Consider the following 12191-nt stretch of genomic DNA (forward strand, 5'->3'; position numbering starts at 1 on the left):
ACACAAAATAAATGAAATTCCACTGTAATATCAAAGTTTAGAAAATTTACACTTTTCATTAGCTCAAAACTAAAATTGACAATTACGAAAGAGAATTTTTTTAACAAAGAAAAATTAAGTGTCAGTAATTATTGAAGTTTAAAATCATTAAATACAGCTTTTAAGAGGATAATGATGGTATTAATAAAATTGACCAAATATATCCCAAGTTTCATGAAAAGAAAACAACTACAGTATTACCTACATTTGAAAACAAAGTAGACAATAAAAAATGTTCACAACTGTTTAACCATGGACCAATTTATAGGTCCATGGTTTAACAAATATTTCCAAATATGGTACCTCCCATTATTTATGAACAGGCACAATTTTTTACATCCTCATTTCCAAATAAATCAAATGTGTTTTTAACACTTCGGAAATTTTTCATAAACAACTAGACAGATTTTTTGTTGGTCATGAATATTACTTGATGAACTTTGTCCATTCTGACGTATATCATGTAAACGCATTGTGAGCAGCAATGCAGGGGACATTTGGACAAGTTTCAATTCCTCAACATATTCTTAGTGGCTTCTAGGTCAGGACAACACCACTTCAAGACGTAAAAAGCTTCCCAATGCTCCCACTGCTCATCAGATCAACCTTCTCACCAGATCAACCTTCTCACAATGTTATGTAGTTTCTTAAATATAGCACAACATTCATGATCAATTTTTTGGTTAATATTTGGACATTAACACCAGAATTCTATTTCATATCATTAATCATTAACATACATCAACGTGTATGCAGGTAATTTAGGACAGAGTTTTTTAATTAATACCACTGCTTTCCAATCTGTGAATCTCGTGTCTAGGCCTCTTTAACGTCCTCACGCCGCCTTTTGGAACTTCGCTCTCTCTCATCATCATGCCTTCGTGAACTAGATAAAAAAATACATAATCAAAATATTAATTTATAAGAAAAAAAATGAATCTTGAAAAACGAATTATTGTGATTATCTGATAGTGTTTTTTTACTTTCTAGATGAACGATGCCTTTCTTCTCTTTCACGGTCACGATCCCTATGTCTCCTCTCTCTATCTTTTTCTCTATCATGGCTTCTTTCAGATCGCCGTCGAGATTCTCGATCGCTCCTGGAATTCAACAGAATGATCAGTAATATTTTGTGTTGTATTGTTATATAATATATAATAATAATAATAATAATTACATACTGGTATATGTAAGTATAGCTTTCAGTAGTGCAAAATAAGTGCCCTTGAAGCTGCCATGTGTTATTATATTTGAGTGAAAGTATGGCACAAATGGCACTCCATACATTGGCTTACCTTTCTCGGTCTCTGTCACCACGTTCAGATCTATCACGATCTCTTACCCTCTCTCTGTCATGCTCTCTATCTCTGGATCTGTCTCCTTCTCTAGGTTTCCTGTTGCTTCCCTCTTCTAAGTCACTGCCACTGTTATTAAAAAGAAAAAAAGTTCATCAATTTTGTGATTGTGATGTGTTAAATTATGTTTAGTCTAGTCTAATTACTGAAAATTTTATCTACAAAAATATGATCAAAACATAACTTTAAAAAACCTCTATTTTACCTACCCTGTAGTAAGTAAAATAAGGATAAAACTGTTTTAGTTTTGTCTTATAGTTTTACTAGTTTAGAAAACAACTTACCTGCTAATATCACTTTCCTCTGAATACCTGTGTCCAGAAGGTGGCGGCTTGGAGTAGGGAGGATAGGCACCATGAGGTGGTGGTGGACCAGGACCTGGATGTGTTGGTGGTGGTCCACTGTGCACAATTGGAGGTGGTGGCCCACCTGGGGGTGGTGGCCCATTCCATCCATTTGGGGGTGGGCCTGGATGTGGTGGTGGGGGTCCACTAAACCTAGGCGGTGGAGCGTAACCTGGATCTACACAAAAATTAAAAGAAAAAAGTCTATTATATTTTTTTAACCACAAAATCTAATACGGTGTATATTTATTTTTAGATTGTGTCCTCACATCTTGGTATCACTGACAATTTGACAACAAAAATAACTATTTACCTCTGAAATAAGGGTCCTGATATCTTGGAGGTGGTCCACCCATAGGTCGTGGGGGTGGCGGTCCCATACCCATTGGTGGTGGTCCAGAAATGGGTGGCGGCACTGTGTAAAGAAACAGAAATATCAATTATTATAACTCAAGAATTGTTCAATAATTATTAACAATAAAAGAATTTTGTTTGTAAATAATTAGGTGTTCTCTCCCTTGTAATAGTACACATGGATAGATTGAACTTACTTCCATGGGGCGGCCTGTTATCTGGTGGTGGATATGCCATTGGGGGTGGTCCAGCCATGCCTGGTGGAGGCCCATGCATCATTGGAGGGGGTGGACCTAAAACATAAAAAAAACACATTAAAAAAACATTTATAAAACCATCACTGACAATTTCTCTGCTTATAATTAAAATGAAAAATTAAAAAGACAATTATTAAATGAGAAAAAAATTGTACATGAGTACATACCTGGTCTTGGGGGTCCAGGCATTGGCGGAGGTCCAGGTCTCATTATAGGCGGTCCTGAGGTTGGTGGCATAGAGTGTGGAGGAGGTGGTCCACCATATCCAGGGGGAGGCATTTGCATTGGTGGAGGGTGTTCTTCTTGCGGAGAATAATTTTCTTCAGTACTGAAAGTGAACATGATTTCAAGATTACAAAGTACACCTACTGCAAGTACCAACCAATCACAACATTTGAACCATTGCGTGTGATTGGTCAACTCACCTCACGACATTTGAACCATTGCGTGTGATTGGTCAACTCACCTCACGACATTTGAACCATTGCGTGTGATTGGTCAACTCACCTCACGACATTTGAACCATTGCGTGTGATTGGTCAACTCACCTACTTTGCGTCAAAGTGGGAACCAAGCTTAAAGCTCTGTCTACACTATCAAACTTTGTGAGACAAACAAATGTGATGTGGCTATATATGTACATGATGCTGTCATATTACTACCATGTTTGAGCAAATCACTACCATATTTGGGCACATCACTGCCATATTTGGGCACACATCACACTTTTTTGTCAAACTAGTTTGATAGTGTAAACAGAGCTTAACTTGTTAACAATAAATCATAAATATTAATATATGTACTGAACATTTTAAATTGTAACTTACAAGTCTGAACTGTCCTTATGACGACGGCGGCTGGACACTGTCGTGATCGTCCCTACTGTCTGTATCGATGAAGGCTCTTTATCGTATGGTTTATTTAACGATGAATGTGATTTTATTGCTAAATAGTTTAAAAAATACAAATTTAAAAAAGTTGTAAATATTTGTGATGGTGTACAGTTATTAATTAAATATTATATTTTTTGAAGCACATTAAACAGTAAAGTACACAGCAAGAAATCTACAAAGTGTATATAACTATTGGGAGTAGCTTTCATTTTATTTTTGTTTCCATTTCATTTATTTCACTTTACTAATAAAGTGGAGAAGCCTAAATGAAAGCATAGCTTGTAGTGGATGGGCTCCTCAAAGTAGTGAATAGGCTTTGTGTCAGGGAGCTAAGTAATTTATTGGTCAGATGTTTGCCGTACTATGACATAATTTGTACTTGATACTAAGTACAAATTGGTACCTTAATGGTATAGCGGTATAAACACCTGGCTAGTGACCTGGAGGTTGTGGGTTCGAGAAGAATTACTTGCAAACTTTTTCACAACTGGTCTAGTATCATCAAGTACAAATTACGTCAAAATGTCTGACAAATTAAGAAATCTACACCTATAAATTGTTGACAGTCAATCGCTAAACTTACATGATATATTATGAATTTCCTTAGACCTCTGTTGTGTTGATACCTTTAAAATAAAAAAAAAAACATTTAATATCATTGTACACATTTTTGCGATTTAATACTTACAGTACATATTGTATTGAGTTATTATATCTTTGACCCCTGACCTATGTATTACTTAAATAGTTATGTGAGTTTTCTAATTTAACAATATTTGACCCCTGACCTATGTATTACTTACATAATTATGCGTGTTATCTATTTTTGATGCATAAGCTGGATCTGCACGTATTCTTTTTTGTTTTTCTCGATATATATTCCAAGTGTCTTCATTAAAACCATAGTTAAAATAATCAGTGATATCCGCACCTGGCAGGCAAATAATAAAAAAGGTTTAATACCAATTAGGAGAGTGCCCAATTTTTGTGAATATCCTTAATATGATATACAATGTGAAAAAAATTAAATGTTCTACTCTTGACAAAACTCATTCCAGCAAGGTTTTCTTAAAATTAACTTTAACCTTATCTAGTTTCCGGCCATAACCTTATCAACCTTTGACCTTACCTAGTTTTCTCCCATACCCTCCCTCATCCCTTATCAACCTTTAACCTTACCTGGTTTTCGGTCATTCCCTCTCCCATCCCTTATCAACCTTTGACCTTACCTGGGTTTCTCCCATATCCTCTCCATTTCCTATCAACTTTTGACCTTACCTGGTTTTCCCCATCCCTTATCAACCTTTGACCTTACCTGGTTTTCCCCATCCCCATCAACCTTTGACCTTACCTGGTTTTCCCCATTCCCTATCAACCTTTGACCTTACCTGGTTTTCTCCAAGGCTTTTCTTCTAATGAATCAATATCAAATGAATATACAGCAGTTCCATTAATAGTTCCTTCAGCTTCTAAGTCAACACCTTTCACTTGTTTAACTAAAAGAAAACATTCAAACAATTCATATATTTTGCATATTTTTTATGAGTGATTTTAAATGTTTATTTTATCTAATTTTTAATGGACAAAGTTTTAATGAAAAATGCAAAATCCAAAGTCACATGATTCTCATACATGTTTGCTCAACAGTGTTTAGTGCCCTGAATAGAAGCATAGTTTATAGTAATACTAAAACACTGTACATTTTCAAAATACTTGTATTTTCACAAACCTGTAGCTGCACCCTTGTAAGAGTTTCGTATATTTACACCTTGGCCATACCTGGGTTTAAAAATAAAATTCAGGATTTTATTTGTTTCATTAAAACTATATGTAGGCTTGTTATTATATCAAGAGGCTCTCACTTCTGTGTTGGGCCATAGGCTCTTGGTGTTCTCTTAGGCCATTTGCCAATGTTTAATAAATAAATATCTTTCTTTCACATAATTGTCACCTTTCACATTCATTATTATTATTTAAAAGTTGGCAGGCCTTGTCTTTTAAGGCGAGTGAGTGCGATCACTCACCTAACACACTCCTAAACTGCCCTTGAGTGCGATTTACAACACGCTTACATTTCGGTAAACTTCTACACACGAAAATACAAACAGCACACCTACAGCACCCCTGAATGTATTGAGGAGTGCAATTTGTAGCACACCTATGATTTTCAAAAGACAAGGCCTGAGTTGGCTTTACCACATGAAACAAAAATTTAAAAATAGAATGGAATTTTAATCGGACTGAAAAGTCCTAGACAGAAAAAGAAAATGGTAAACTTACTGATAAGAAGCAGGTACTCCTGATTTGATATCTCCTATGGTAACCTGTACGTCATCGTCATCACTATCATCATCACTATCCTCATAGGCTCCATCATCTTCCTCACCAGGAACAGCAGGCTCAACAGGTTCCTACAAGAAAGAGCGTAGTAAGATGTGTTCTGGCTGAGCTTAGATAAACTCCACTATTATAATCTAACTACATATTTAGGGACACCTCTGTTAACTAGACACCTCTATTAAGGAGACACCCTTATTAAGAAGACACGCCTATTTTGGAAATACCCCTATAATGAGACAGCCCTACAGCCGATTTTCAACTAGAAGAATTTGTTTGTGCGCAAATCGAAGGCATCAGCTTATACGAATGCATAGAGAGGGATTTGGAAGATGGAAACATGAACACGGATGAGTTTGGCACTTTCGATTCGCCTAGTGGAAAATAGGCCTAATAGAGGAACAACCCTATTAAGGGGACACTGGTGTTTTAAACGTTAATTGTGATGCACAAGTTTACTGTACTTACTGCTGATAAACTAGGTTTTCTTTCAGGCTCTGCCTTTGTAACTTCAGGTATTGATGTCCTTGATATTTGACTCACGAATGCTTTAGCATTTGCTGACAAACTACTGTAAAGAAAAAAGAGTTTCCTTTAAAAAGATTTGGAGACTTCAAGTTACATAACGATTGTTTTTAATGCGTTTTTCATAAAATAAAATTACATTGTGCAACACGACAATGAAGTACATTTACAGTAGACATCTATAGAATTTGATAAAGTTATTTTAACATTTTCTTTACAATGTATCACATTTTTTTGTTTTGAAACAGAACATTTTAAAAAGAAAAAATTGAGATTGCAATAATTGCTTTGAGGGAAAAGTAGGTCGGTTCACATGATGACACATTCACTAGGGTTGTTAGTTATAAGATTAGTATTACGTAAAGAAATAGCAAATGTGTAGTTTCGGTTAAGCTGGTGGAACATAATACAAATAGAACATATGATCTAGTCTGGTGTTGGTGAGTGGCAGAAAATATGACAGTGTGTTGTCATTAGTATAACAGTACAGTAATTGCATTTAATATCAGAATTATACAATTTTATTTTATCAAACCTCTTTCCTTGGGTTATATCATCATCATCTCTAAAAAGTGAAAAAATTAAAACACAAAAGCATGTGTAAACTCACTGTAATGCATTTGTCAATTGTATGACGCACTATACAACCCCTGGGAGAGGGCATCATATAAAAATAATCAATGACACAAAGGTGCATCAAAAACCTAAATGGTTCGTCAATGTCCGTCACTTTACCGCCCACCCAGATTAGGGAGCTTTCGATTGTTAGCAATTAGGTCAACAAAAACAAAAACACTTGGCCACCATCTTAAATTAATTATAAACAAAATTAAAGATATGTTCAATGACAAAAATGTACCCTTTCCCATTATTGAAAACTCAAACGAATTTATTTCCAAAACACAATTAATTAACACAAAATACTCCGACACAAATTTCTTTATTTCCTGGGACTTCGAAAGCCTTTACACTAACATCACAATACAAGATACCAATGACACCATTACAAATGCCTGCGACCTTTTAAATCTTAACAATGAAACCAAATTATATCTCACAAAATTAAACTACATAATTAATAACAACGCATACTTCAAAGCCGGACCTTATTTTTATAAACAAATACAGGGAATCATTATGGGGTCTTACCACAGCGCCCAAATCGCTATTTACCCTCCTTTTGAAAGAATTAAACTTCCTCACCACATTAAAACAAAGATTTCAACTAAACCCTTCCAACTTCCTTTTTACCCGATACATAGACGACGGCGCACTAATTATCAACAACCCTAAAATTAATTCTCTTGACCTTATAAAATCCATTTCCAACATCTACCCACACAATATTCCACTCAACTTTACTTTTAATACTACCAACATGATATATTTAGACACACACATTTCCATCAACTACACAACACTATCAACAAACAAAATACACTACTCAATTTATCAAAAACCATACCAAAAATATACATACATTCATAAAACATCCAACCATAACCCCGCAATATTTAAAAGCATTATCAAAACAGAATCCCATCGTTATAACCGGCTATCATGTAATATAAAAGAATATCTACACATCACCACCCTTTTCTCATTAAGATTAAAGAAAATAGGTTACAGCCACAAATTCATTAAAAAACATTTGATCAATTTTAAACAGAACCCAAAGAAAAAGATCACAAAGAATATTAATAAACAAACAATTTTTATAAAAACAAAATTTGATAAAACTACAGACAAAACAAATATTATGCAAGATATTATAAATAACCACGAACACCTACTCAACAACAAGTATAAAATACAATACGTTTTTTATAACGACAAAAAGATTAAACAAATATGCTGCACAAATAAACATTTGCATAACAAACTTGCAACTTATCAAACGTATTAAATTAAAAGTTTAATATAATTTACTATTATTTTGATATCGTATTATAATACTTTAATACTAAATTGTTGTATTTTATATATTCTTATAAACACCTTTATATTGTCAAATAAATCGTTGTTCATACTGTACCATAATGTTACCTCTATATTTATTCATTCATTTTGTGTTTTATGATTTATAAAATGTTTTTATACCAGATTAAATATATTATAAGCACCCCTTTTTAAATGACATAAATTTACTTTGATCACCATACGTTAATTAATAATAAGAATAATCTATACAGACTTTTACGCGTAATCGAATCACCCGCGTCATTTCGATACCACATTCTAACACACGCATATAGCAAACCTTCGAACCTGTTACTTTTAAACATAACATTCTCACAAAGGAAAGGTCGGTAAAAACATATTAAATTTACTACAGCTCCGACATTATCATTATAATCCAAACCAAATGGCTTTCAGACAAGGTAAGACTAATTAATATTATATTTAGAACTAAATCATTTCTATTTTAAAATTATCATTCATATAAACCATAAAATATAATCATATTACGTAAATCCAATCTAATAATTTTAATATTTTAGCGTCCTGTATACACAGAAACAAGTACGCAACATAAACTTTCAATCTCCTTCATCTTGAAATAAAATATTTTTTAAAAAAGGTGAGAAAATTTAAACATAGTTTAACATTAAAACGAACAACGTATATTAAAAACAGTTTAACAATAACCTTTTCAATAATTTTCTATCCACTCTACAAATTTTTCATATAAAGATATTGTGGAACCACGTCAGGTCAAGTTCAATATTGAATATCGAAACGTGGCAGACTGAAGGCGCTTGACCTTTGACAAGATCGCCTAAATTTCTAATTTTAACCTTACAATATTTGTATTGTATATTCAGGTACAGCCGCTCCATAATCTCTTTGCTTTCCTTCCTTATATCTTGTAACATAAAATTGTTTATACTAACAAACATTACTGTTTATATGCCTAGTGTAGTATGTTTTACATCTTTAACATAGTTTCATAAACATCTTCATATCGTACAACTACTCGTAACAAATTTTCTCAACTTTCTATCATCTAAAAGTCGTAGTTAGTCATGTCTCGGGTCACATTCTATGGTCACCGTACAGATAGGCTACTACATCAGTACTTCTATGAATGGATGACTAGTTGGTGACAATAACGCTAGTTGGTCATACCCAGTACCGTTTTGATTTTACGATCACTCGGGAAACCACCTCACGACATCTTTGAATGAATGTCAAATAGGACAGTCATAGTGTGTCATTGTTCTCTAAAACGTCTGTCAGTAATGTGTGCGTCAATGCAACTTTTTGGTCATAAACAATTGACAACGCATTATTTATATATTTTTTTCAAACAATTATAAAACACCTTGGGGCAGGAGGCATTTACATGCATCTGATTGAAAATTCAAATAAATTGACAAACAAAGTAATATTTATAATGTATACTTACTCATCATTAACTTTTACAGCCTCCTCTTCACTTTTTTCTTCACCATCTACCAAGAAATTTATTTTATTATTAAGTAAATTAAAACTGAAATTATTAATAAAACCAGTCTGCCTAATCTTATGCAATGATCAGATTCAGTGGATACAAATACTTTGGTCCTTGGACGGAGAAGAAAATTCAGATTTATTTTATTTACTAGGCCTAGTAGTACTAGTATAGCTATAGGTAGACTAGGCCTACACTCAGTTTATTTTTTAAAATAAATTCACTTTATTTTTCATTTTTGATTATGTTGCAATATAATATACATTATGCAAACCATTATCTACTATTTACTTTATTATGCTATTTCAACCCGTATTTTTAAAGATTTGTTTATTTCAAAGTATGTAGGCCTACATGATCACTTCCTACTTCTCTGAAAAAACGTGACCACGACAGATAGTGGTTTGCAGAAAGCAACAAACGGACGCAACAAAAAAGATAGGCCTAACAAATTTTGATAATTTTTAAGTTACTACTTCACAATATTATATTGTAACTTAAACATTAAATATACTTTAAAATGTATTCTTTACGTTGCACAATAAATTTTTACATATAAATAAATGCTACATCTTTAATAAATGAAATAATTTACCTCCGTATAACCACGAGTCCTCGTCGTCAGCCATATTTGTTTTGTTTGGGTCAAAGTTCAGATTGAGGGACAAAAAAAAAGTTGATTTTGCATGTGTTTTGTGTTGATGTTTTTTTAGAAAAAGACAGTGGGCTGAGTGAGGTAGGTAAATTCGCTCTTCCTTCTACCTGCACGAGATACTAAGCTACCTACCAAGCATGATAATGATTTTATCGATTAAATGGTGATAAATACGTAGTTTGAGAAAGGTGATCCAGCCTGTGTGATATTAAGTCTGCCAGCCAGGCAGTCGGAACTCACTCTATCTCATGAATGGGGATACTCCTGGCTGGTACCTCTATTTCTAGACTAGGCCCTAGCTAGGACTAGTTAAGTATATGTTGCTGCAAGGGAGTCAAAAACAAAACAACAAGGAATATATATAATAAAAGATCACAATTAATTATGACCTATATAACAAATTCATTAATATTTAGTGTTTCTTTGTTTGGCAAAAGTTTTTCAACCCTTTTTTATTTTTGTCCTTCAGTTGATACAGGCTACAGCTTTTGTGCAAATGCATGAAAAAGGACTTGATTATGGCAATCTCTACCTGTCTGTAGATGATCTGACATAACCATAGTTTTTCCTTTCTTCATAATAATATTTTAAAATTCAAATTTTTCTCTGAAAATATAATTCTTCATTCTTCCACAGGTCATGCAGAGAGAGAGCAGATAGGATGGCCGCTGTGACATGCACGATGCGAATGTTCTGTTCTAAAAGACTTGCTTTTAGTAAATGTCTGTCAAAATATACAAAACCTTACTGGCAACATCTTTTATCAAAAGACTTGCACAATAAATATGTAAAAACTACACTCTTCCATTGGTGTCCAACTTACGAACCAAAGAAAAGGTTATTTTGTAGCAAAATACCACTTGATTTGGACAGTGATACCAGTGCCCCCTTGCCAGAGGAGAGAGGCTCTAAAAGGAGGGATAACAAGAATACTGGTGTAAAGGTTTTTGAGAGTGTTGGAAAATTTATTCCGCACGACATCTTAGATTTAATGATTTCTGATGATCAAACACATGTTGGAATTACTCGAAAGGAAGCCATGAAACTTAAAGAACAATCTAACTTAAAACTGGTGTTAATTAACAGTAAATCAAAACCAAATCCTTTGTATAAATTGATGTCGGGAAGTGAGCTCCACCAGGAGAGAATGAAAGCAAAAGAAGTGCAGGAAAAAGAGAAGAAGCCAACAGAGACGAAGGAAATGACAATATCGGAGAACATCGGACAACACGACCTGGAGACTAAGAAAAAGCAGATCAAGAATTGGATGGAGAACGCTGAACATCAGTATCATGTCCGTGTGACAGTGATGCACAAACGGTCTGCAAAGACACCGACTACAGAAGATGACAAGGTATTTTCAGTTTTACTTGGTTAGTCATGACGTTTAACTGGTTTAGTGATGCCGTTTATTTGGTTAGTCACGCCATTTAACTGGTTAGTCACACCATTTAACTGGTTAGTCATGATGTCGTTTACTTGGTTAGCACACCGTTAACTTGGTTAGTCACACCGTTTACTTGGTTATTCACGCCATTTACTTGGTTAGTCACTGTTTACTAACATTTCTTATGTTTTATTTTCAGATGAAGATCATAAATGATATTTTACGTGGATTAAATGAAATTACTATTAACGGACCACCAAAAAAATGTGGACAAAATGGAGACAGCATACGAGTAACGTTGCGACACATGTCGGCTAAAGAAAAGGTTAAGCAAAAGAAGGAAAACGAAACCTAACATGAAATTAAATTTAATTTGTAATAAACTGGTTACTATACACAAGTTTAGTCTGTCTGAGGTCTAACAGTAAAAATTGTGGCTACAGTTTATTTGATAGTCCAACGTAACCTTTTAGCTGGTCAATGCATACAATTGCAAGGACTGGACACACTACAGTAGTTATAATGTGTACACTCTGTATGTTTTCCTATTCAATATTGAGACATAATAATAAATTGAAGTCAAGTACAACA

At 33.8% G+C, this 12191-nt stretch overlaps 2 protein-coding genes across 5 annotated transcripts; one reads left to right on the plus strand and one right to left on the minus strand.

The window, feature by feature from the left end:
* Window positions 1-30: 30 nt before the first annotated feature.
* On the minus strand, window positions 31-10210 carry LOC144843048 (uncharacterized). 3 transcript variants are annotated; one of them, XM_078699704.1, is made up of 17 exons: window positions 10154-10204; window positions 9514-9559; window positions 6640-6669; window positions 6048-6150; window positions 5523-5653; window positions 4972-5021; window positions 4631-4738; window positions 4046-4173; window positions 3826-3868; window positions 3177-3294; window positions 2517-2677; window positions 2290-2385; window positions 2052-2153; window positions 1679-1916; window positions 1335-1463; window positions 1023-1139; window positions 31-925 (listed from the first exon to the last, which is right to left on the minus strand). In XM_078699704.1, the coding sequence occupies exons 1-17, from the start codon at window positions 10185-10187 to the stop codon at window positions 856-858; spliced, it is 1704 nt and encodes a 567-aa protein (XP_078555830.1). In that variant the 5' UTR covers window positions 10188-10204; the 3' UTR covers window positions 31-855. The 3 variants fall into 3 exon arrangements, with proteins under 3 accessions (XP_078555830.1, XP_078555831.1, XP_078555832.1); XM_078699705.1 differs by lacking the exon at window positions 6640-6669 and having other exon boundaries at window positions 10154-10210; XM_078699706.1 differs by lacking the exon at window positions 6640-6669 and having other exon boundaries at window positions 6048-6147.
* Window positions 10210-12189, plus strand: LOC144843081 (translation initiation factor IF-3, mitochondrial-like). Of its 2 annotated transcripts, none has more exons than XM_078699768.1 (3): window positions 10210-10294; window positions 10850-11567; window positions 11800-12189. In XM_078699768.1, the coding sequence occupies exons 2-3, from the start codon at window positions 10875-10877 to the stop codon at window positions 11953-11955; spliced, it is 849 nt and encodes a 282-aa protein (XP_078555894.1). In that variant the 5' UTR covers window positions 10210-10294; window positions 10850-10874; the 3' UTR covers window positions 11956-12189. The 2 variants fall into 2 exon arrangements, with proteins under 2 accessions (XP_078555894.1, XP_078555893.1); XM_078699767.1 differs by lacking the exon at window positions 10210-10294 and adding an exon at window positions 10447-10484.
* Window positions 12190-12191: the final 2 nt, after the last annotated feature.

The sequence above is a fragment of the Antedon bifida genome, chromosome 5 (genome assembly GCF_963402885.1).
Source record: "Antedon bifida chromosome 5, ecAntBifi1.1, whole genome shotgun sequence".
NCBI classification, from domain to species: domain Eukaryota; kingdom Metazoa; phylum Echinodermata; class Crinoidea; order Comatulida; family Antedonidae; genus Antedon; species Antedon bifida.